Raw genomic sequence first — 24,543 nt, 5'->3', positions numbered from 1 at the left:
GGTTTTCCGAGATAGACACTATCCGTCTCAGCCTCACCTCGACCACTCTCTCCCAGATCTTCATAGAGTGACTCAGTAACTTAATCCCCCTATAGTTATTGCAACACTGAATGTCCCCCTTATTCTTATAGAGGGGGATCATGGTACTCCACCTCCACGCCTCGGGCATCTTTGCCGTCCTGAAAATTTCATTGAACAATGCAGTCAACCACCTTACACCAGCCTCTCCAACGAACTTCCAAAACTCCACCGGTATCTCATCCGGCCCCGTCGCCCTACCCCTTCGCATCCTGCGGACTGCCTGTCTAACCTCGTCTACCTTAAAACGTCTACAATAGCTAAAATCCCGACACTCCCCTGAGTGCTCCAGTTCCCCTAACACAATAGCTCTGTCCCCCTCGTCATTCAAGAGCCTATGAAAGTACGACTGCCATCTCTTCTTTATGTGGCCGTCCTCCACCAACACTCTACCGTCCTCCCCCTTAATGCACCGCACCTGATCGAGGTCACGACCCTTCCTCTCCCTAGCCTTAGCGAGTCGGAACAACTTTTTCTCCCCTCCTTTCCCCTGTAACCCTGCATACAAGCTCTCAAAAGCAGCCGTCTTAGCTGCCGTGACCGCTGACTTCGCCTCCTTCCTTGCTAGCTTGTACTCTTTCCTGTTTACCCGCTTCTCTTCTTCGTCCTTACTTTCCACCAACTTAGCATACGACTCTTTCTTGGTCTCCACTTTCTTCCCCACCTCTTCATTCCACCACCAATCCCCCCGATGATGTCCGGCCCGGCCCCTAGAAACACCCAACACCTCCCTTGCATTTTCCCTGATGCACGCTGCCGCCCTGTCCCACATATTATCCACGTCCCCCCTACACTCCCACACCCCCATTCCCGCCAACCTCTCCCCTATCTCCCACGCATTCACTGGCGTCAAACCGCCCCACTTAATTCCGACTAAGCATACTTAACCTTAAATTATTTGAGATGTGCACTTCTAATCCCTTTGCTCATGAATAATCACAAATTTCTTGAATTAACTACTCCGACATGGAATCATTTATATGTTATGTTAAATTAATCCATATATTTTAGAGTAATGTTTATTAAAATTAGTCTAAATATAACATATTTCCTGCATAAAAGAACCAAAGGGAGAGACGGGAAAAACTTTATTCATCAAATTCTACTTAATTAGCCCGGAGGCCACAGAATACTTCCACATTAGCAAAGGAATGAAACACAACACAGCAAATGTAGCTAAAAGCAATTTTTTTTCCTTTTTCTATCTAATTCCATTTTAGTAGCAACAGTTACAAAGGGAAAAGAAAAAAGCCAAATGTGCCATAGACTGCTCTAAACATAAAGTCATGCAAAACAATACTGACTTAACAAAGGGCAAAAGGTCAATGGGTGAAACAGGAAACAACAATCTCATCGGTTAAAGAAAAACTTGATGTGTGATCCCAGCGAAAGGGTTGGCCTCAGTTGTCCCCAACCTGTCAAACAAGAAATTTAGGAAGCTGAAGTAAACAGTAGCAACAAAACAACAATGACACCCGAGTCTATAATGCAATTGCGGCAAGAATTCTCAGTAACCATGTTTCTCCATTTAAATTAACTTCAACCAACATTATACAATATATAAAAACAGTAGTTAACACACAAGCATAAAAAGATGAAGTAAACATTACTAGCAACACGATAGCATAACCTTATGTACAGAATACAAACTCCACCCTCACGCCTCTTCAACAAGAAATAACCGTGTAAACTGGACCCAAACAAGAAAATAGTGTGAGGGAGGGAGAATTTGGTGGAGCATAAGATAGAAGAATAACATGTCTATCAGGATGAACATAGTATGTACACAAAGGGACATACTATAAAATCAGAAGGCAGACCCATAGACCCAAAATATAAATGGGAAACATTTGGGACACCATTAAAACTTCCACACGTCATAATTAATTCAGCCAATCCAAATGGGCTCATAGGTTAATTAATATAAATCCTCATAATCCATTGCAATATAAAAAAAAATTGAGTTCTCTAAAACTAAGAGGTTCTCTATGTTTCCTAGAGATATAAATATTTCTAAATACACTGAAAAGGACTCTAGGCAAACAATAAATCTAATGTAATCATATCATCATGATTAAACCTTAACCCAACCTTTTATCACCTATATAGACCGTTGGTTTACAATTTGTTCTATCTTTCGTGAAGTTTGCCTCGATTCCAAGAGGTTCTATATTTTTTTAGGGAGTGTTTGGCAGGGCGGATAACATTTCCAAAACAAAATCTAATTTGGTATGCGGGCAACATTTTCCAAAAATAAAAAATCTAATCTTTTTCATGTTTGGTTGGTCAAATATTTTGAAAAATATTTACTCTCGGAAAACAAGTTCCTTAAAACATGAGAAAAGTGATTTCCCCATGAAAATAGGGAAAACAAACTCCATAAGTGGCACTCCACTATTCAACACCCTCCAGTACAACACATTCCATCCCCACTTCCCATAAGCCCTCACCCCCACCCTCTATAGTGTCTGTATAGATTTTATTTAAATGCCTTAGGAAAATATTTTATGCTTACCTACCATACACCAGAAAAGAAGTAAGAAAATCACTTTTTTTATAAGAAATATTTTCGACAAAAACATTTTCCATCCTACCAAACACACCCTTAATAAAACTTACATTTTCCATCCTACCAAACACACCCTTAATAAAACTTTCTTCCATGTGATTCTAGATCTACCTCATCTCTTTATAATACCTTCAGGCTTCAAAAAGAGTCATGGTTTAACACCTATATATGGGGTGTATTCGGAGGTTTACCTACAATATTACCACACTATCTCTCTTTTTTCTCAATTTATCCTTTATTTGTGCTACTTGCATCTTTCGTCGGATGTAATTACTTATACTACTTCTCTTTGTTTATTCATTCCCTTATTTGGTAAGACATTTTTCTTTTTTCTCATATACCTCTGGTACTTGACATGATATTCAGACATTCAACGAATGAAGAAAGAAAAGGAAAAAGGACGAGAAGTCCTTAATATCCTTAGAAAACAAGTCAGAGAAAAGAAAAAGAAAATTCTATAAAAGCAAAGGGAAACAAAGGAGAGTAGAAATGAGTGTCCAGTTATCACCTATTCCTTTCAGCGTAAGGCAGTGCATATCTGCTGCACCTATCCCTGTCATCAAACCTGATTAACCACCTAAAATCTTATGGACACTATATGTTAGGTAACCCTAAAATTCTTTAGCATTTTTTATTAAAACAAACATTGGTGTATAGGCCAGCTTGCGCAAACCTCAACCATTCCACTATGTACCGCAACCTCCCACCAAAATAAGTACCAGTGAACTCTGCTTGCCCGGTGCACTAAAGCTCCCACTATGCGCAGGGTCTGGGGAATGGCCCGACCACAAGGGTCTATTGTACGCAGCCTTACCTTGCATTTCTGTCGTAGGTTTGTTTCCAAGACTTGATCCCGTGACCTCCTGGTCACATGGCAACAACTTTACCAGTTTTCCCAAGACTCCCCTTCTCACTAAGCCTTGACAAATGGAAAAAAATCACCTAGTATTCATTTTGTCTCCTAAGATTTGAGTCCTGGTCTCCAAGGCTTTCACCCCACTTATTGACCACTATGTTACACTGTTCTGTGCAAAAAAGAAATGGAGGATCTTTAAAATTATTATTCCCACAGTTTTAATTTGTCTTGGTTTGACACAATAGATAGTTTAAAAAAATAAAGAAGACTCTTGAATCTTGTGATGTATTAATGTCCTAAAAATAAACTAAAAAAATGTGGGAAATTTATCAAAATGTCCTTTAAACTTGCTGCCTCATATATTATGCATATGTGTAGTTTCTTGTTCGTGGTGTTTTTGGGATGTTTGTGATTGCGGATAGATAGTTTATAGTAGTAATCTCGGGTGTTTTGTTTCTTTTATTCTCTAGTGATGTGTTCTCATTTTGTTGTTTATTTTTATGTTTTGAATGTTTTTTATGTTTGTTATACTGCTATTTGTCCTAAGTCGGGGGTCTATCGGAAACAATCTCTCTCTACTTCATCTGAGGTACTAGTATGGAATGGATTGCGTACACCTTACCCTCTCTATACCTCAATTTGTGAGAATACACTGGGTATGCGTTGGTCTTATATATGGCATGTAGGATGTTGGGATTAAAGAGTGACTAAATATAGAAAATGATAAGTTTTTTGAAACAAACTAAAAAGGAAAGTAAGACAAATAAATTGAAACGAAGGGAGTACAACTTTCAAAAGAGTAAAATTTGTTATGCACATAAAAGATGTAGTTTGCAAACTCCACACGAGAAAGTTATGTTGCATTACTTAATTTCAAGCAAGATAAAGGTGCCTATTCTGGCTGTGCCCTGTTATAACTTCAAGGTCATAAACAAAGAGCAAACTTTACTCTAACGGGAAAGGAAAAAAGATTAAAAAGTTTCTGATGGGTACACAAATCTATGTTGGACAAAGGGACGTCAAGATTCTAACAAGTTTTCAGTGTTTTTGTGAGGATCCAAACAATATACTTGTGGTCACAACAACCATTCGAAAATAGTATTTTGACACAAAGAGAGCCCGAGTGACGCAGAAAATTAGAGAAATAAGAATAAAAAGACGGCTGTCAGTTACAGATCACTCCATTTGATTCCTTGTAGGCCGAACAGGGAGTGGTATAAGAAAGATGAAAGAGGCGAAGTTAGAGGTTATGACAACAAAGACTGCGGCGTTTGAACATCTGTATGATGAAGTTGGGAACAAGGCAGGAACAAGTTGTACAGGTAAGCCAAGGTGAGACAAGGTAAGAGAGAGGAAGGCTCGTGATCTTGATCTAAGTAAAGTGCATTAAAGACGAGGATGGCGTAGTTTTGGAAGATAAGACACAAACAGGGGGACAGTGGGCACAGTGGGCAGGAGAAATGGAGGTTTGGAGATAAGACACATATTGAATGTAGATGGCAGATTTACTTCCATAGACTCTTGGACGAAAAGGGGGATAGGAGCATTGTGCGGGGTGAGCTGGAGCACTCCAAAGAGTTGTCGAGAAATTGGGTACTATAGGCATGTAAAGGTTGAGGAGTGGAGGGGGGCTATCCATAAGATGAACAAGGAAAGAGCAACCGGGTTCAGACGAAATCCCGATGAAATTTTAGGAGAACGCGGGAAAGGCAAGCTTGGGGTGGTTGGCGTACTGGGTTGTTCAATGTCATTCTTAGGACAACAAAGGTGCACGAAGAATGTCGGTGGAGTACGATGACTGTGCTGTGCAAGAACAAGGATGATATCCAGAACTGCAATAATTATTGGGGTATCAAATTGTTACGCCACTATATGAAAGTTCGGAAGAGAGTGGTGGATGTAAGGGTGAGGAGTATTATGTCATTTCTAAGAATCAATTCACATTCATGCAGTGATGATACGGGACAAAGAGCACTCGAGGTCATGATGAAAGCCAAGACGTGAAGACCCGAGCTTGTGAGGCTGCCCAACCAAGAGGACAAGCTTTGAAGTGTAGAGAACAAGTTCCAAACACTTCAAAGCCGTCCAAATGCCACTCCAAGGCCGCCCCTTTGTAAGGGCTCATTAAAGGCCTTTTGGTCATTTTTGTAGTAAGTGTTGCCCTAGCTTATAAATAGAACCTTTAAGTCATTTTGTCCATTAGACTTTGATGATATATTTTGAAAACTCTTTGAGAGTGTATTGCAAGGTGGAATCCTTGTGGCAAGTTTGGACATCACTTGTGTTGATAACAACCTTAGAAACGGTGGTTGCTTGGGAATCCAATTCCCTGAGGTCCCGTAAGAGTGTACGTGTTTAATATTACTTCTTGTTCGTGTTTTGGTGTTTAATACACACCTTAGTGCTTAGAACGTGTAGTATTTTATGTTACACTATCTATCCTTTCGTTATTATAAGCTTGTTTCCGTATTCACCTTGTTTGGTAGAACCCGTGAGGAGTTGTGTTGTTATTGTTCATGTTCGTCTTATTCTTGTTGATAACTTAGTTTGGCTAGCTATTTGGTGTCAAGAACACCTTGATATCGTCTCCTTCTTACTCTCGTCTTCGAATCCGAGTGTGGTCGCCAAAGGAGTTCTCGGTTCTCTTGAACTAAGGGACTGTTTTGCTGTGTGATTTGTTGTGTTCTTGGGGTGTTTGGTATCAGAGCCATCTTTGATTTTGTTCTTACAATACCAATCTTGGGCTCCCTTGGTCGGAAAAAAAAAAAAAAAGGTATTCTACGTTTTGGTGTCTTGGCCGAATTGTTGTTGTGTTTTGGCCGAGTTTGTGCCTAGAATTAGGTGTATCTTGCTGGTCTTAGTGGCTTCTTGTGTTGGTCTTGTCTTTCTCTCTAACACTACTTAAGTCTTAACCCAAGTTCTTGAGCTAAAATTGCAAGTTGTTGTTGGAGGTGTTGGACGGTTTTGTTGGTGGTGGTGGTATTCATCTTGTGTTCTTGAAATTGTGTTGAAAATGTTGTTGATCTTGAAAACCATATAAAGAAGAGAAGACTTTTGTTTGTCTTGAAACAATTTTCAAGACCACATCAAAAGTAGTAAGGGGACCAAAAGACTTCCAAAAGTATAGTTACCAAAAAGGAGAAATACCACTTTTCAAAAATAGCCCAAAGAGGAAAAGAGACAAGACTACCAAAAAGGTTGTCTTGCCAAATTGGTGCAAGTAGGTGAAAGACCTTTGAATCTTGAAAGTGGAGTCTTAAGACCTTGTTTGTTTCTACTTTGGCTGAAATTTTGTCTTCCAAATACAAAATTGAACAACTAACTTCTTGAAACAAAAATTTTCAACTTCAATGACATTTCAACGACCAATAGTAACATGCCACATCATCAAGAGCTCAAGAACGTTGGAATTCCTAGTTTCACTTTTTTTTTATTATATTGGTTTCCATTTTGTTGGTTCTCATACTAATTAGCAAACTAGTAAATACCTCCTAGATTGTAGATTAGTTTTTAAGTACGTTTTCTTTCGTGTTAAGCGTTGTATTGTGTGCTTTTCTCGTTTTTAAGTCGTAGTATTTTCTTTGGTCCAAGCTCGAACATCATTTCTTGAGTCGTTTCAAACAAGAATCTACTCCATCCTCGAGCCACAATTGGGACCAAGCAACCTCATTGGAGTATAAGCGAGTTATCAACACTTGTGAGGCCAATAGAGTGAAAAAACTTCAAAAGCGTGAGCGTGAGGGAATTGTGGACTGTTTTGAGACGAATTGTGGACTGATTTTTGCTAACCTTAACGTGTTATTGTTTGTGATTTGTTTAGCCTTTCTTGATAGGTACACAATGGCGGACGACGGTGAGATGCCTAGTTGGGTTAAAAATCGATTTTGGCAATGTTTGATGCCATGGATAGCCGAGTTGAATCCCATGAAAGTGCCATGGCAAGGATTGAAAGGAAGATGGAAGGGGTGGAAGGGTCCTTTTCAAGGAGAATGGACAACTTGGAAGTTCGTTTAGATTCCAACCAATCAAGTCCTAAACACTACCATGCCTCGACTAGTGAACATGCTACCAACGCCTCCCCGACTATAACTCCGGATACACTTCACCAAATGTTCAATCCACCTAGACCAATCCATGAACCCATCAACCAAGTCCCTACTTATCCAAATAACCGAAACCAAGTCCACCAAGAAGCTCCCCAAAACCGAGACCCACTTGAAATGCCAGGAGCACCACTAAACCGAAATCAACCAATCCAAATTGATAATGTGGGAGGTAAAGGTCCTTATGGAGTTGAGGAGGTTGATGAAGTTGCTCTTTTTGCGGAGTTTGTGAGAAATAGGTGAGGAGCTCATGGTGGAGGGCATAGGGCCGTAAGGGAAGGTTTGGACCGGCTCCTCGTGATAGGGGCAATGTGTGGAACCGTCCTTATGCTCATGAAGGTCTAGGGGACCAAGGCGAAAATGTGGGTAGAGACATGGGTCTCAACTCAATCAAGATCACTCTTCCTACCTTCAAGGGAACTAGTGATCCATCTATCTATCTTGATTGGGAGCTACAGTGCAATCGAATCTTCCAACTCAATGAGTTATCCCCTCACAAGAAGGCCACCCATGCTATTGCTCAATTTGAAGGGTATACGTCTACTTGGTGGGAGACCAAACAGTTGCAAAGAGTAAGAAATGGCAGCCTTGACCTTCCGAATTGGGATGAATTGAAAGCACTTATGAGGGAGATATATGTCACGGAAAGGTTCAAGCAAGAGCAATTAACAAAGCTCTACAACTTGCGGCAAGGTGATATAAGTGTGGAGGAGTATCACGAGGAGTTTCCAAACTTGATTCTTCGTCTTGATATTGTTGAACCTCCTAATCATTGTTTAGCTAGGTTCAAAGGCAACCACGGTTGGTGCTATGAAATTGTCTCTCAATTAGTGGTCCACAAGTTTGACCGAATTGAGGATCTTGTTGAAGCGGCCATAGAGGTTGAAAGGAGCAATGAAGCCAAGAAAGCCTTCGGATGGAACAAGAACAAGGATGCCTACAAATCCTTTGAGAAGAAACCGGTTGATAGGGCCATCCAAAGGTAACCACCACGGCATGAAGGTAATACCTCTTCTACTCCTAATCCTAAGGATATTGTTTGTTTCAAGTGTCAAGGTTGGGGTCACAAGGCTAGTGAATGCCCCAACCAAAGGAACATTGTGTTGGTGAGAGGTGATCCTTACTTTGTGGGTGGTAAAGTGTCCGTCCATGATGTTAGTGATGACATCCCTCAAGAGGATGAAGAGGATGATGATAATGATAATGAAGCCGAGGAGTGCATTGCATGGAAGAAGGGGAAATAAATGTGCCTTGAGGGTAATTGTTGAATGGTACTCTTTGATGGGAATGGTACCCTTAATTCTTTTCTATCTTTTGCCTTTGATGATGACTTGAATGTGAACAAAATGTATGATCTTTCCATTTCAGTTGGCAAGTCTAATTGTTGTTCCAAGAAGAGTCTATGGATTTTACTTGTTAAACAACTCTTGTTTCTTGCTTCTTGTCACACTTATGTGGATAGACAATTTATTTCTTCTTTAGGGTGTTCGGCTATGGTTGATTTTGCTAACGTTAACCCTCTTGCTATGAGGAATGTGTGTCTCTTTGTGTTCCCTATTATTTTGCAATGTTCAGATTCGAGGACGAATCCTTTTCCACGGAGGGGAGGATGATACGGGACAAAGAGCACTCGAGGACATGATGGAAGACAAGACGTGAAAACCTGAGCTTGTGGTGCTGCCCAACCAAGAGGACAAGCTTTGAAGTGTAGAGAACAAGTTCCAAACACTTCAAAGCCGTCCAAATGCCACTCCAAGGCCGCCCCTTTGTAAGGGCTCATTAAGGGCCATTTGGTCATTTTTGTAATAAGTGTTGCCCTAACTTATAAATAGAACCTTTAGGTCATTTTGTCCATTAGAATTTAATGATATATTTTGCAAACTCTTTGAGAGTGTATTGCAAGGTGGAATCCTTGTAGCAAGTGTGGACATTACTTGTGTTGATAACAACCTTAGAAACGGTGGTTGCTTGGGAATCCAATTCCCTTGAGGTCCCGTAAGAGTGTACGTTTTTAATATTACTTGTTGTTCGTGCTTTGGTGTTTAATATACACCTTAGTGCTTAGGACGTGTAGTATTTTATGTCCCACTATCTATCCTTTCGTTATTGTAATCTAGTTTCCGTATTCACCTTGTTTGGTAGAACCCGTGAGTTGTTGTGTTGTTATTGTTCATGTTCGCCTTATTCTTGTTGATAACTTAGTTTGGCTGGCTGTTTGGTGTCAAGAACACCTTGATATCATCTCCTTCTTACTCTCGTCTTCGAATCCGAGTGTGGTCGCCAAAGGAGTTCTCGGTTCTCTTAAACTAGAGAACTGTTTTAGTGTGTGATTTGTTGTGTTCTTGGGGTGTTTGGTATCAAGTGATAGACTACAGAAACCATTCACCTAGTTAGAAGGTTTGTTGAGCAGTACAGGGAGTGGAGAGGGACTTGCATATGATGTTCATGGACCTAGAAAGAACATATGACAAAGTCAGGTTCTTTTGAGGTGTTTAGAGGCTAAAGGTGTCCTTATAGGCTTATACCATACACTATGGTGATAAAAGACATGTATGATGGTGCTAAGACCCCAATTAGGACTACATGAGGTGACTCGGGTCACTTCCCAGTTGTGATAGAGTTGCACTAGGGATCCGATCTTAGCCCACTTTTATTTGCATTGGCAATGGTCGATGGACATACAAATGTGACACACTCAAGGAGAGGTGTAATGGTGAATGTTATTTGTTGATGACAGTTTTGATTGACAAGACGCAAGGCTGGAGGTTTAAGAAACCAACCCTGGAGTCAAAAGGTTTCAAGTAGAGAAAGCTCAAAACAAAATATTTGGAGTGTAAGTTCAATGATGTGACTCATGAAGTAGACGTGGACATGCAAGTCATCCCCAAGAGAGAGTTTCAAGAACTCGGGCCGATAGTCCAAAGTAATGAGGTAATTGACGAGGATGCCACACATCATATTAGCAGGGTGGATGAAATGGAGGCTTGCATCTAGTGATTCGTGAGATAAGAATGTACCACCAAAGACTTAAAGGTAAGTCCTAGAGGGTGTTTAAAGGTATGTCCTAGAGGGTGGTGGTTAGATCGACGATGTTATATAGGGCAGAGTGTTGGTCAATCAAAACGTCTCGTATTAAAAAGATGAGAGTGACAAAGATGAGGATGTTGAGGTAGATATGTGGGCATACCAAAAGAGATAAAGATTAGAAATGAAGACATTCGAATCATGATGGGAGTGACAGCGTCAAGGACAAGAGGCGAATAATGAGGTTGGGATAGGGGTGGGTATAAATATTTAAAAAAAAACGAAAAAACAAACCAGACCAAACTAGTTCAGTAATTCGATTGGTTTCAATTTTTATTTTTTTGGGGGAAAATTTGATTTTGAGGTTTGGTGTTCGGGTCGCAGTTCTACGGTGCACTGAAGAACCAATGTTCATTAAAAAAATTTAAAAATATTCTTAATTACATTAAAATCATATTTGGCCAAAACTTTTCAAGACCAAGTCTATACTACGATTTCTTCTCCATTTAATTTTGCTCCATCTAATCTCGGGGCAGAAACAACCTCTCTATCTCACATTTGAGGTAGTGGTATGGACTGCGTACACTTAGCCTCCCAGACCCCAATTGGTGGGAATGTACTGAGTATGTTGTTGTTGTTGATCTCGGGACAATAGAAAAGGTTGTATGAATTTGGCAATTGATCCGATGTGCTTCTTCCATCAACACGTGTTACAATTTGTATCATTTTTACTGGAACCGTGTGATTTCCGGTTTAATTTCCATGTTCTTACTAATTTTATTTTAGTTTTATTAAAGGTCAAAAAGATTAACATGGAGACGTCGTTTGATTTCGCGTTTTGGAATGTTATATTATCAATTCAAGGATCCTTTACTGATTTTGACTATGTTAGGAATTTGGATATGTTTAAACACAAATCAAAAACTGGTTCAAGCAATTTGTTTGGGCTGAACATAATTCCTAATATGCAACAAGTGCAGAGGATCCAAAAACAACTAAGATAGATGGAAAATGAGAGTGAAAATAAGTGACTAACAGCAAAGAAGAGTGGAAGTTCTTCAAGAAAATAAACATTACCAATTTCCAAAGAAAAAAAAAGTGCTTCAAGAAAATAAGGACATTTTATTTTTCATTAACACCAATAATACCGTTCTAGAAACACCGAACTAAATCGAACCAAAATTGAAAAAAAAAAAAAAGAATCAAACCAAACTAATTCAGTTCGGAGTTTGATGCACACTTTTCCAAAATCAAAAACCGAAGTTTTTTTAATATCGAACCGAAGAACCAGATGCCACCCCTAGGATGGGATGGTTCGTATATGTGAAGAGGACATATGAAGAGATGTGCAGATGTCTTGGTAAAGAGAGTGAGAGGTTGGCCGAAATGGGCTTGAGGAGGGATTGGGCATATTTCTTTCCTTTCTTTGTGCATTATTATTTTTCTTGTTTTTCACTATTTTTAGATTTCTATTACTACATAGTGTTAGTGTTCCTTTAACCTCGGTTATCTTATTATCTTGTTGCTGTTTTACTTGTCACTGCCTCTTTTTATCGTTCTTAGAGCCAAGGATCTATCGAAAACCACCTCTACTTCTCAAGATATAGGTAAGGTCAGTATACATACCCTTCGCAGACCCCACTTGTGGGATTACACTGTGTCTTTTGTTGTTGTTGTAGATGCAAGCAGGGTAAGTAACAGAAAGCTTATTGATAAAGAAGCTTATCGACACAACAACAGACTTCTCACCCATAAAGTAACAGAAAGCTTATTGACACGGCAACAAAGAGAAACGAATAGGACAGAAACAAATCAGGAAAAAACATAACTTTTTTATCAAGAGAAGAGAGCATAATTATACAAGTCATCATGTCAAATTGAATATTTCAGGCTAGACACACATGCAAAAAGAACAGCACAACTTACTGGAGAAAAGAATCTTGAACATTCACTGAATATTATTGGGAATGGGCATGCCTATTTGTACCATACCTTTTTCGTACAAGATTAAATTTTATCTCGTGAAGTAGAAATACATACAATGTATCACCTTGGTAATAGGATTCTCGGAAATACTAGCATTTGATTTTCCAGGATATCCACCAAATTTATGAGAGCATTCTGTGTACGAAGATCCTATGCCTAACCCAGCACCAAATGTTGTAGATGCCCAGCGTGTCACGGGACTCCCTGTGAAAATAATCAATGCAAATGAATTAACTGATTACATTATCTGCTTAATAGATTTTGGAGATCACTCGGAGAAACACAAGTAGGGAAAGATCATATAATAGCAACACTACTCATATTACATACATTGAAAAACAAAAAAAAAGCTTCAAACACAACCAGAATCTACCAAAAATTCAAGATAGGAAGGGAGGAAATTGATTATCAAGGCAACTGCAAGAGATATTACATCAAAATCTAACGTCTTGCATGCCATAAGCTACACCTTGTTCCCTTTTTTATCTCTGCAATCAAAAACTCTGCATACAGCTAAAGCTTAAAAAGAAACTATTTCTTCAAGTTCTCACAAACAATATGGAACCACCCAGACTGAAGCTAATAAGAAACCAACCTGTAAACAATCCAGTGTTTCTTCACAACCACTGTTCATTACTGATCTAATCTCTCCTACCCCCCCACCCCCACCTTCCCCTCCCTCCGATACAAGACTTCCACCCCATGCACATTTGAGCTTGGGAGTTTGATACACGAACAAAGTACGGAATCGAAAACTAAACTACGATACAAATACGAAAGCTAAGGATAGATACAGAAGCAATAAGATAGACATAGTGCAAGGAATTGAAAGCAAATAAAGGGTGTATCAAACCCTAAACCCTCAATCAATTAAACCAAACAAAGCACCTAAATCTTACATAGACCTCAAGGAAATCGATTCCCAAGCAACCCACATTTCTAAACAAAAGATCAACATAAGCGAATCCACGCTTGCCTCACACTCTCACAAGTGTTCAAATTCATAATTCAACATAAACTATTTACTAAAATGAAAAGAAGTCCTATTTATAGTCAAGGCTAGGTTATTACATCATATGGGCCCAAAAGTGACCCATTTAGGAAAGACAAACACATAGAGCCCATTAGGCACTTTCTTGAGCATATAGGGCGCACATGGGGAACATCCCAAGGGTAAAGTGGGTTGTTTAGACCCGTTCTCGTGGATCTAGAGCGGGTGGGGCGCACCTCCAAAGCGGATGGGGCCATCTCCTCTTTCGAGGGCTTTCTAACCCCGTTTGGTCTTCCATTGGCCTCTCTAACATCCCTTGAGTCTCCTTGGTCATCATAATCATCCAATGGACGCCTTTCGATAGCCCTCAAGAAGTCCTCAAGTGTCATTTGACCTGTAAGCATCCTCTCTAGCAACCCGAAGGCCATTTGGCTTGTACCATCCTCCCTTTCTTGAAAAGGATTTGACCTCGATTCCAAACCTTGCAACACCAAAATGAAGGTCAAGCAAACACAATATCCTCATAGCATAAGGGTTAGAATTAGCACATTCAATCATACCATCATGCCAAGGTTGCACATGCTTAAGATATAACCAAGCATCAAAATGATCAACAAAGGGTGTATAACCCCACAAAGTAAGAGCTACTTAGTCATTCAAGAGATTTGGACAAAAGGGTATGCTTGAGGAACCATGGTAATCATTGAACCACCCATGAAGGCTCACATGAATTCCAAGTCTCAATAAGCTTATAACCCCACTATAGCACTCATCTTTGTTGAATACCCTTCCCTTACACAACTTTGGCCTCTCAAGTAGGTTAGAAATCTCCAAGAAAGACTTTCCGTCATAGGGATGAGTTCCAGCACCCTCACCCATTGTTGGCTTGTCTTCTCACCCAAGCACCAAGTGGTGTGGAGAAGAACCTCCACATTTTAAATGATCACCGGGATCAAATGGGTAGATTGTCCATGGATATAGGTTTAGGAAACACTTCTTTTCCCATGATTACCACAAATACAATCATTTGTACCCTCTAAACTAGCATGATCATCAACAAAGGCAATTAAAGGATCATTGTCATTCAATCGACCAACAATCTCAACATCAACATTCACTTGAGGTCCATCATTTGTACCCTCTAAACTAGCATAATCATCAACAAAGACAATTAGAGGATCATTGCCATTCAATCGACTAACAATCTCAACATCACCATTTTCTTGAGGTCCTTTAAAAACTTCCCAAACATTCCCAAGTGATGGGCTAGGTTCACACAAAAGTCAGTCCGCATGACTTCCACAAGACGATGTACTATCACTTATCTCAATGGCTTCAACACTAGGTGGACACAAAATGCTCTTACTAAAAGAGTCAATTTTGTCATCATAAGGATCAACTGGTGTTTCCATGCTTTCAAGTTGTACATTATCATCATAAAGTAAGGAGACATTAGGCTCACTTAAAGATAAACTATGTTTCACACTTAGTTGGCTACTAGCCTCATTTACTAAAGTACAAGAGTTAGTTTGATTACCTTGAAGTTCGTTTGGAGCATGTCCACTCAAAGAAGCTCGGGAATTTGGTGGATTGGATAGGACGGAGTTAGGGGAGTATGGGCGATCTATTATTTTATCCATCCTTCTTGAGCGTGAACTTTCCATGCTTTCCATTCTTTGATTTACATTTTGTTTCACACTCATTATGGCCACCATTAAAGTTTCCATGTTTATCTCGCCCGAAGCTCTTGGGCTACCTTCTCCCGATGCCATGGTACCTATATAAAAGGAATACTAAAACAAAACAAAAACAACAAACACGTTTAACGGTTATGAAATCAACCTCACAAGCTCTCAAAGTTTCCACCTTTAGTTCATCTCTCAATTGGCATCACAAGTGTTGATAGCTCGTTTGAACTCCAATGAGATCGCTTGGTGCCAATTGTGGATTGAGGTAAGAATAGATCCTTGTTTGAAACGACTCAAAGAAAATATATACAGACTTGAGTCGAGAACTAACAACGAATCCAACAGAGAAAATCTTGAAAGAAAAGTAGGACGATGAAAGAAAAGGACTCAAGAACTATAAATCAACTTAGTAGATAAGTTACTAGTTGATGAGTCGTTAAGAATCAAAGAAGAAATTTAAGAATCAAGAAATGAAAACTAAGAATCAAACCTTGAGCAATGGAGTTTTAAAGATGTTGAGATGTGTTTTAAGACTTGAATTGATGTTGGAAAGTGTTGATAAACTTGGATTGGTGTTGTTGAAGTTGATTCACGTCAAAAGGAAATGATTTGCGTTGGGTATGGGTGATGTGCATTGGGGCAGCCTTCTCCAGCAGTTGGGACGCAAGTCAGGGGCACTTTGGACGCAGCTTAGGACCTTGGATACTGCCTTGAGGTGCGGCCACGGGTCAAGGGCAGACCAGGCGCACCTTTGGAGAAGGTGCAAGGCGGATTGGCCGCCTCTCCCTTTGTGTTTGACCAAAATTGCCCTCCAAATGGTCCCCTTTTTGTACTCTCTTATGGAATCTTCTTTTATGCTTTTGTACAAACACTTTTTCCACAATTTTCTTCCTTCTTTTTTAATCTAACACCACCTTTTACTAAGAATTCAAGATAAAGATACGAATCTTCCCCAAGAACACCAAAACTTCAAAATGCTCTAACTCTTGAACCAATGATCGAAATGCGATGAAATTTTGACCCAAGGCTCTTTTCAACCTTATAAATACATTCCACACATCAGTTTGTTCAAATTCATAACCAACTTTTCCAGATTTTCATTTCTTTTCACTTTCTTCAAGTTCAAGCTCTCAACAATGGTATCTCTCAACTGGACTCCGATTAAGCTCAAATTTGAACCCTAGACTCCTATAGTGTTAGAGAACACAAATCTAACACTAGAAACACAAGAAAAACACAAAACCAAAAACTACAATTTTGAACTAGGACTAAAACGTGAATAATACTTTTTTTGGAAATTTTCGATTTTTGACTCTCCTTTTTGTTGATTTTCGAGATAGCAAAACCCAAGACTAGAATTGTGGGAACGATTCTAAGCTCGGCTCTGATACCAAATGATACACGAACAAAGTACGAAATCAAAAACTAAACTACGATACGAATACAAAAGCTAAAGATAGATACAAAAGCAATAAGATAGACACAGTGCAAGGAATTGAAAGCAAATAAAGAGTGTATCAAACCCTAAACCCTCAGTCAATTAAACCAAATAAAACACCTAAATCTTACGTAGTCCTCAAGGAAATCGATTCCCAAGCAACCCATGTTTCTAAACAAAAGATCAACACAAGTGAATCCACGCTTGCCTGCCTTACAGTCTCACAAGTGTTCAAATTCATAATTCAACATAAACTACTTACTAAAATGAAAAGAAGTCCGATTATAGTCTAGGCTAGGTTATTACATCATATGGGCCCAAAAGTGACCCATTTAGGAAAGACACACACATAGAAGCCATTAGGCACTTGCTTGAGCATATGGGGCGCACATGGGGTACATTCCAAGGGTAAAGTGGGTTGTTTTGACCCGCTTCAGCGGATCTAGAGCGGGTTGGGCGCACCTCCAAAGCGGATGAGGCGCATCTCCTCTTTCGAGGCTTTCTAGCCCCGTTTGGTCTTCTATTGGCCGCTCTAACGTCCCTTGAGTCTCCTTGGTATCATAATCATCCAATGGATGCCTTTCGATAGCCCTCAAGAAGTCTTCAAGTGTCATTTGACCCGTAAGCATCCTCTCTAGCAACCCGAAGGCCATTTGGCTTGTATCAGAGTTGGAGGCTGGAGCTTTCCCTTTCTCCAATTTCTAATTGTTTACTTGCAGAGTGATATACAAATGTCAAAGAAAACCCTTTACATCATTTACCATTTTCATTTGTTTTAAATACAAGATTACCACAATCACTGCATCAAATAAACAAAACTAATAAAGATAGCATTTTCAGTCTGTTTGGCGAACTGACAGAAGAAGCTCGCAAGCAAAAGTTTTTAGTCCAGCTTCAATTTCCAATAACAATAACAATAAAAATAGAACCTTTTCAGTAGGGATGGCAATGGGGCAGTATGGGTGCGGTGCGGGTTTTAAGCTATACGGAGCGGTGCGGGTTTTAAGTTATGCGGTGCAGAGCGGGTTAAAGTAAGTTTTTTCTTAGATGGTGTGGTGTGGTACGAGTTGCGGGTATATGCAGGTTTAAATTAAAAAAAAGCTAAAAATTAGTATTGTTCTCGTGAATATACCTAAAATTATATGTATTTTTTACTTAAAAATTTGTGATACTTAAAACGACATGTATAACACTACAAATAAATAATTTTATAGTAGTTTTTTTAACAACTCTATTCATTTTAATAAAAATATGATATTTACTCATTACTTGTACACGTTATACTTTTTGATAATTTTTTAGTGAAAAGTGATATAATAGAAAATAGTTATTATTGTTGGGAAAAATAGACTATTTTTTTCCGCCCCTTCCGGACCGCTTTCAAACAGAAAATAACATAGAAATTAAAGAGAATAACTACACAAAGATTTAACGTGGAAAACTCCCAAATTGGAGAAAAAACACGAGCCTCCCAGAAAAATATTCACTATATGAAAATTATTACACCATATAATACACGATATTTTTCACACACCCCCTCACTTCCTAAAATACTATTCTCAAAGAGATCTCCAAGAGAATTATCTCTAAACCTCTTTAATAGTAAACAAGGAAAAGAATATTTCTGTGTGTTTCAACAATGAAGGAAGTGGAGTTTATTTACAACTCTCAATCTCCTCCCAAACCAAGTAGATTTTCGATGTGGGAGGCAAAACTTTTCTTTCTTCAAAAACCTCAACAAATCTCCACCTTTTAAAGAGAAGAAAATTCAATCCATTGGCCCTTCATAGTTGTCCAGCTACACATAACAAAATCAGTTCTCCACCTGACTCTAAACTCGGCCAATCATATGTAACTGCAACTTCCACATTGTCTGCTACTGACAATCATAATTCTAAATTCAAGAATTATCATACCCCCACCATAAAGAGTACATCCACTCAAATTGAAAAACCAATCCAAGAATTTTCACTTGAAATCACTTCCTAATTTCAAGAACTTCATTTTCAGCACATGTCGAAAAAACTGCTAATAACTTATGGTGCAACTCTCTTGTTGATTTCTTGATAGTTCATTAGTCATCGACATCCTTTCCACCACACACCTTGCATCACCCATCAACCAATGCCCATGTGCAAACTTGTGGACCGGCTACCAATTAAACATCCTCTTCCATGGCAATTCTAAAGGTAGCATTCATGCCATGAGGATTTTCATCTTCCTTACAAGGAAATATCATCCCACTGTTTTAGGGAGACAACATTGGCAGCATTTTCTTTGGAGCTTCCAGCCAAACTAGCCTCATTATTTGGACAATTATTTTTAACATGTCCCGGTTGTTTACAATTCCAGCAGATGACCTTCTTCTTAGAGCTTTGCTTCCATTTTCCTTTAACAACAAGAGCTAAATCTTCTAGAGATTTTTCATCTCCATTCTTCAATCTTTTTTTCGCAAAAATCAATTTGCTTGTCACTTTTGAGAAAATCACAGTTTCCTTCCCATACATTAAAATGGGTTGCATGTGTTTGTAGGAAGATGGAAGAGACCAGATGAGTCGAAGTGCCTTGTCTTCATCATCAATTTTCACTCCAATAGATTTCAATTCAGAAACAATCTCATTCAAGACACTCAAATGATCAGAAATAGTTATACCTTCAGCCATTTGCAATTTATAAAATTGCTCCTTCAAATATAAACTATTTGAAATACTTTTGGTTTGGTACAAATCTTCAAGTTTCTCCCATAACTCCTTTGTGGGAGACAATCTAATCACATTAGCAAGAATATTTTTAGATAAACACAAGCGAATTTGACTTGCCGCTTTCATGTCTAGCTCTTCCCATTCTTCATCACTAATTCTGAATTTTTCTGAGTCTTTACAGCTTTCAGATTTTTTTGAATCCTTATCACCTTTTCCGCTAGTTGATCTCTCTTTCAATGCCTTGTATAATCCAGATTGGATTAACACATCCTCGACTTGCACTTGCCACAAGCCAAAATTAACCCTCCCATCAAACTTCTCAATCTCAAATTTTTTCCCCATCTTGTTTATCAGTATCAATAAATGGACAATAGTAATATAAAGTACCCACTAAATTAGTTCCCAGGAAAGAGAGGTGGATCACAAGGAATACACTTAAATACCAAGTCTTTCCTTAGCCAGAACCTCTTTAGATTGTAGTTATTCCCACTATAACCAAATATACAAGTACCCCAAAGTAACTCCACCAGAATAGCAAACTCCACCGGAATCATGCTACTCCACCCGGACAAAACTTCTGCTTAAGAACAATAATTTTAATTCAGAAAAAATTTCTGAGATCAGAAAAAGCTGCAACCACAGAGCATACTAAAATTTCAAAAAAATTATTCCACACCGAAGGCTCTGATACCACTTGTTGGAAAAAATGAACTATATTTTTCCGCCCCTCCCGGACCGCTTTCAAGCAAAAAATAACAGAAAAATTAAAGAGAATAACAATACAAAGATTTAACGTGGAAAACTCCTCAATTGAAGAAAAACACGCGTCTCCCAGAAAAATATTCACTATATGAAAATTATTACACCATATAATACACAACATTTTTCTCACACACCATCACTTTCTAAAATACTATTCTCAAAGAGATCTTCAAAAGAATTATCTCTAAAACTCTTTAATAGTAAATAAGGAAAAAAATATTTGTGTGTTTCAACAACGAAGGAAGTAGAGTTTATTTATAACTCTCAATCTCCTCCCAAACCAAGTAGATTTTCGACGTGGGAGGCAAAACTTTTCTTTCTTCAAAAACTTCAACAATTATTTCCTAGTTGTAGATTTGAAAATATAATGATTTTCAATGAAGTTACGGTTTTTTTCTTTTTAAAAGAAAAAAAAAAATATGAGGGCGGTGCGATTATGCGTGGGTATGAATGTGGAGCGGGTTTATGCGTGTTTAAAGGTGATGTGGTGCGGTGCGATTTTAAAACTTGCAGGTTTAGAAGAAACCCACACCACACCCGCACAGCACCATTGGCATCCCTACTTTTCGGTATTTTCCCAGTTTAATTCATCCAACACCAATTGTGTCACACAAAAACAAATACTAAGCAAAACAAAAAACAGATCTGAGAGAAAAGACTCACGGAAGAGGAGAAGACCAGCAAAGCCACCGATTAAGGAAAGGTAGGTGAAACGGCGAACACCCAAATCAAGACAAGCATCCCACTTAGCATCCAGATTGTATTCCGATGCTAGAACTGGCTTCTTCTCTTCAGCCATCTCTCTCGCTTTCTCTAGGGTTCCTTCCTTACTTCTTTGATCTTGATTTGATTAATGGCCGAAGATTTCGTTTTCTGTCTTTACGCTAAAAATACCCCGATCAATACATATATATATATATATATGTATGTATGTATATGTATAAAAGAGAATATTAGTCCATGTGGCATGTCTAACAAATCAAGTTATTTATCTTTTTTATGAGTTTTTTTGAACTTTTTCTTCATTTTTTTCATTTATCAATTAATTTGTTTAATAATCAAAATAGATGGATCAATTACTATTTCTATATTTATTTATATCCTTTACTATAAAAGTTTAATGTTTTTTATTTTCATTACTTTCATGAACTTTGATGATCATAATTCCTTTTTATGATATCATTTTATATTTCATATTATTGTCCTTTAAATATTATAAGTCTTCTTTTCCCTCAATAAAATTAACAATATTTCATTCACTATATATTTTTTGAACTTACATATATTCTTTTAAAAAAATTCATTTGTGTACCTTCTAAAATATCCTCCTTATTCTTTTTTTTTTGGGTATGTTGTTTTTTTTCTTCTTCATGTATTATTCTTTTGGTTCTTTAATTGATTTGATTTACACTAAATTTGGTGTTATTATTATCCTATATTATTTGTAACTTCTAAGCAAGAATATGTATGATTTAAATCTATTTTCTTACAATTTTTGTTCATCATGTATTAATTTTTGTGATGTATTATTTTTTTATAGGGATAAGAAGAAGATCTTAACTGATGAAATGAAGATGAAGTGATGACTATGTGAAGATTTGAGGAGTAGGACATAAGAACCGCTTGACATGAATATCATTTGTAGAATTATATATATATATATATTTGCTTTATCTGAATAGTTCATATTACTACACACAATTTGTTCATTTTGTTTGTTGTTATACTAAAAATAAATATAAAGGAGAAACACAGATAAAATAATGTAACACCTTTTTTTGACATTTTTTTTCATTTCTTTCAATTAATTTATTTTACAAAATCATGTCCTTAATTCATATATTCAATTACAAAAATTCTAATCTTAAATTTTAGTAATGTCCATAACTCTCAAGCTTTTCATATTCATAACCCTCAATTAGTTAATGTACAAGAAGACAATTTATCTTTTTCTCTTTTTATTTTTTATTTTTAATTTTTTTTATATTTCTCTATAATTTATGTGATTGATTTGTATTAAATTAAATCTATAGATGATAATAATAACAAAGAAATATAGAAAAGATGATATAGCACTTTTCTAGAACCTCCATTTTTATTTATTCTTTTTCTCATTTTTTGACAATTTCTTTTTCATTTATCTATTTGTTTTATTTTTCATAATCAATATATATATAAAAAAAAGAATATTAGTCCATCCTATGTGATATGCCTAAGTCCATCCTATGTGATATGCCTAAGAATCAAGAAAAGCTATTTATCTTTTTTGTAGTTTTTTTGAACTTTTTCTTCATTTTTTTCATTTATCAATCAATTTGTTTAATAATCAAAATAGATGGATCAATTACTACTCCTACATTTATTTATATCCTTTAATATAAAAGTTTAATGTTTTTTATTTTCATTACTCTCATGACATTTGATGATCATAACTCCTTTTATGATATCATTTCATATTTCATATTGTTGTCCTATAAATAGAAGCGTTATAAGTCTTCTTCCCCTATCAACAAAATTAACAATATTTCATTCACTATATAATTTTTTGAACTTACATATATTCTTTTAAAAAAATTTATTTGTGTACCTTCTAAAATATCCTCCTTATTCTTTTCTTTTGGGTATGTTGTTTTTTCTTCTTCTTTATGTATTACTATTTTGGCATTTTAATTGATTTGATTTACACTAAATTTGGTGTTATTATTATTATCCTATATTATTTGTAACTTCTAAGCAAGAACATGTATGATTTAAATCTATTTTCTCACAATTCTTATTCATCATGTATTTAATTTTTGTGATGTATTATTTTTTATAGGGATAAGAAGAAGATCAAATAGTGAACGGATGAAATGAAGATGAAGTGATGACTGTGAAGATTTGAGGAGTAGGACATAAGAACCGCTTCACATGAATGTTGTTTGTATATATATATATATATATATATATATTTGCTTTATCTGAATCGTTTAAATTACTACACACAATTTGTTCACTTTGTTTGTCGTTATACTAAAAATAAATATAAAGGAGAAATATAGATAAAATAATGTAACACCTTTTTTTGACATTTTTTTCTCATTTCTTTCAATTAATTTATTTTACAAAACCATGTCCTTAATTCATACTTTTTTGGTCTACGGTCTTGTGTCTTGATCCGGGGATCTATCGAAAACAGCCTCTCTACCTCTTCGGAGGTAGTGGTATGGACTGCGTACATTTTACCCTTTTCAGACCCCACTAGGTGGGAATATACTGGGTTTGTTGTTGTTGTTGTTGATGTCCTTAATTCATATATTCAATTACAAAAATTCTAATCTTAAATATTAGTAATGTCCGTGTCTCGAGTCGGGGGTCTATCGGAAACAGCCTTTCTACTTCTTTAGAGGTAGAGGTATAGACTGCATACATCTTACCCTCCCCAGACCTCGAATACACTGGGCAAGTTGTTGTTGTTGTAAATATTAGTAATGTCCATAACTCTCAAGTCTTTCATATTCATAACCCTCAATTAGTTAATGTACAAGAAGACAATTTATCTTTTTCTCTTCTTTTTTTTTTAATTTCAAATTGTTTTTAGCTTTCTCTATAATTTATGTGATTGATTTGTATTAAATTAAATCTATAGCTAATAATAATAACGAAGAAATATAGAAAAAGTGATGTAACACTTTTCTAAAACCTCCATTTTTATTTATTCCTTTTCTCATGTTTTGACAATTTCTTCTCCATTTATCTATTTATTTTATTTTTTCACAATTCAAAAATTAATTATTCAATTAATCAATTTCCACCTCCCACTAAGACTACCTTCTTTATTAGAGATTTTAATATGTATTTATGTATTCTACCATCTTCAATCTTTAATCTTAATTAATTTTACTAATGTGTAGTAATAATCTGCTAAAAAATGGGAGACAAAAAGACAAACTATTTTATATATATCTCACACTGCCGAATTATGCATACATAAATAAATTATTTGAGTTGTTGTAGTTGCACTCTTTCAACAAAATTCGCTTTCATTATGTATTCCTGCCTCCTTTTCCTTTCTATGTATCTTTGATTCTTTGTCTTTAATTAAAATTTTTAATATATATTTGATAGTTTCAAAGAATAACATCACAAGAACACAATCTCGAAAAAAGTTTGTAGTGAAGATAAGTTATGGCGATAGGTTTCAAATCTTTGATGACTTTTGGTTGGTATTTAGACTTAAAAACATTACTCTAAGTTATCATGTAGAACTTAAAAAAAAAGTTCATGGTAAAATTTAATTCCATGAATGATTGTATTTACTAATAAAGAATCGTGCCTTGCAAATTGGATAAATTTTTATAACTTAT

At 36.9% G+C, this 24,543-nt stretch overlaps 1 protein-coding gene across 4 annotated transcripts; it reads right to left on the bottom strand.

Moving 5' to 3' along the window:
* Positions 1-1,153: 1,153 nt before the first annotated feature.
* On the bottom strand, positions 1,154-21,218 carry LOC107867916. 4 transcript variants are annotated; one of them, XM_016714404.2, is made up of 3 exons: positions 20,861-21,218; positions 12,681-12,820; positions 1,154-1,493 (listed from the first exon to the last, which is right to left on the bottom strand). In XM_016714404.2, exons 1-3 carry the CDS (start codon positions 20,994-20,996, stop codon positions 1,479-1,481), a joined length of 291 nt encoding a protein of 96 aa, XP_016569890.1. In that variant the 5' UTR covers positions 20,997-21,218; the 3' UTR covers positions 1,154-1,478. The 4 variants fall into 4 exon arrangements, with proteins under 4 accessions (XP_016569890.1, XP_016569889.1, XP_047267991.1 ...); XM_016714403.2 differs by having other exon boundaries at positions 12,671-12,820; positions 20,861-21,104; XM_047412035.1 differs by lacking the exon at positions 1,154-1,493 and adding an exon at positions 13,844-14,088 and having other exon boundaries at positions 12,680-12,820; positions 20,861-21,107.
* Between the last annotated feature and the right edge of the window lie 3,325 nt (positions 21,219-24,543).

Source organism: Capsicum annuum, chromosome 4, assembly GCF_002878395.1.
Source record: "Capsicum annuum cultivar UCD-10X-F1 chromosome 4, UCD10Xv1.1, whole genome shotgun sequence".
NCBI classification, from domain to species: Eukaryota; Viridiplantae; Streptophyta; class Magnoliopsida; order Solanales; family Solanaceae; genus Capsicum; species Capsicum annuum.
Note: the sequence above shows the minus strand (reverse complement) of the source record. Positions and strands in the feature narration are given on the sequence as shown.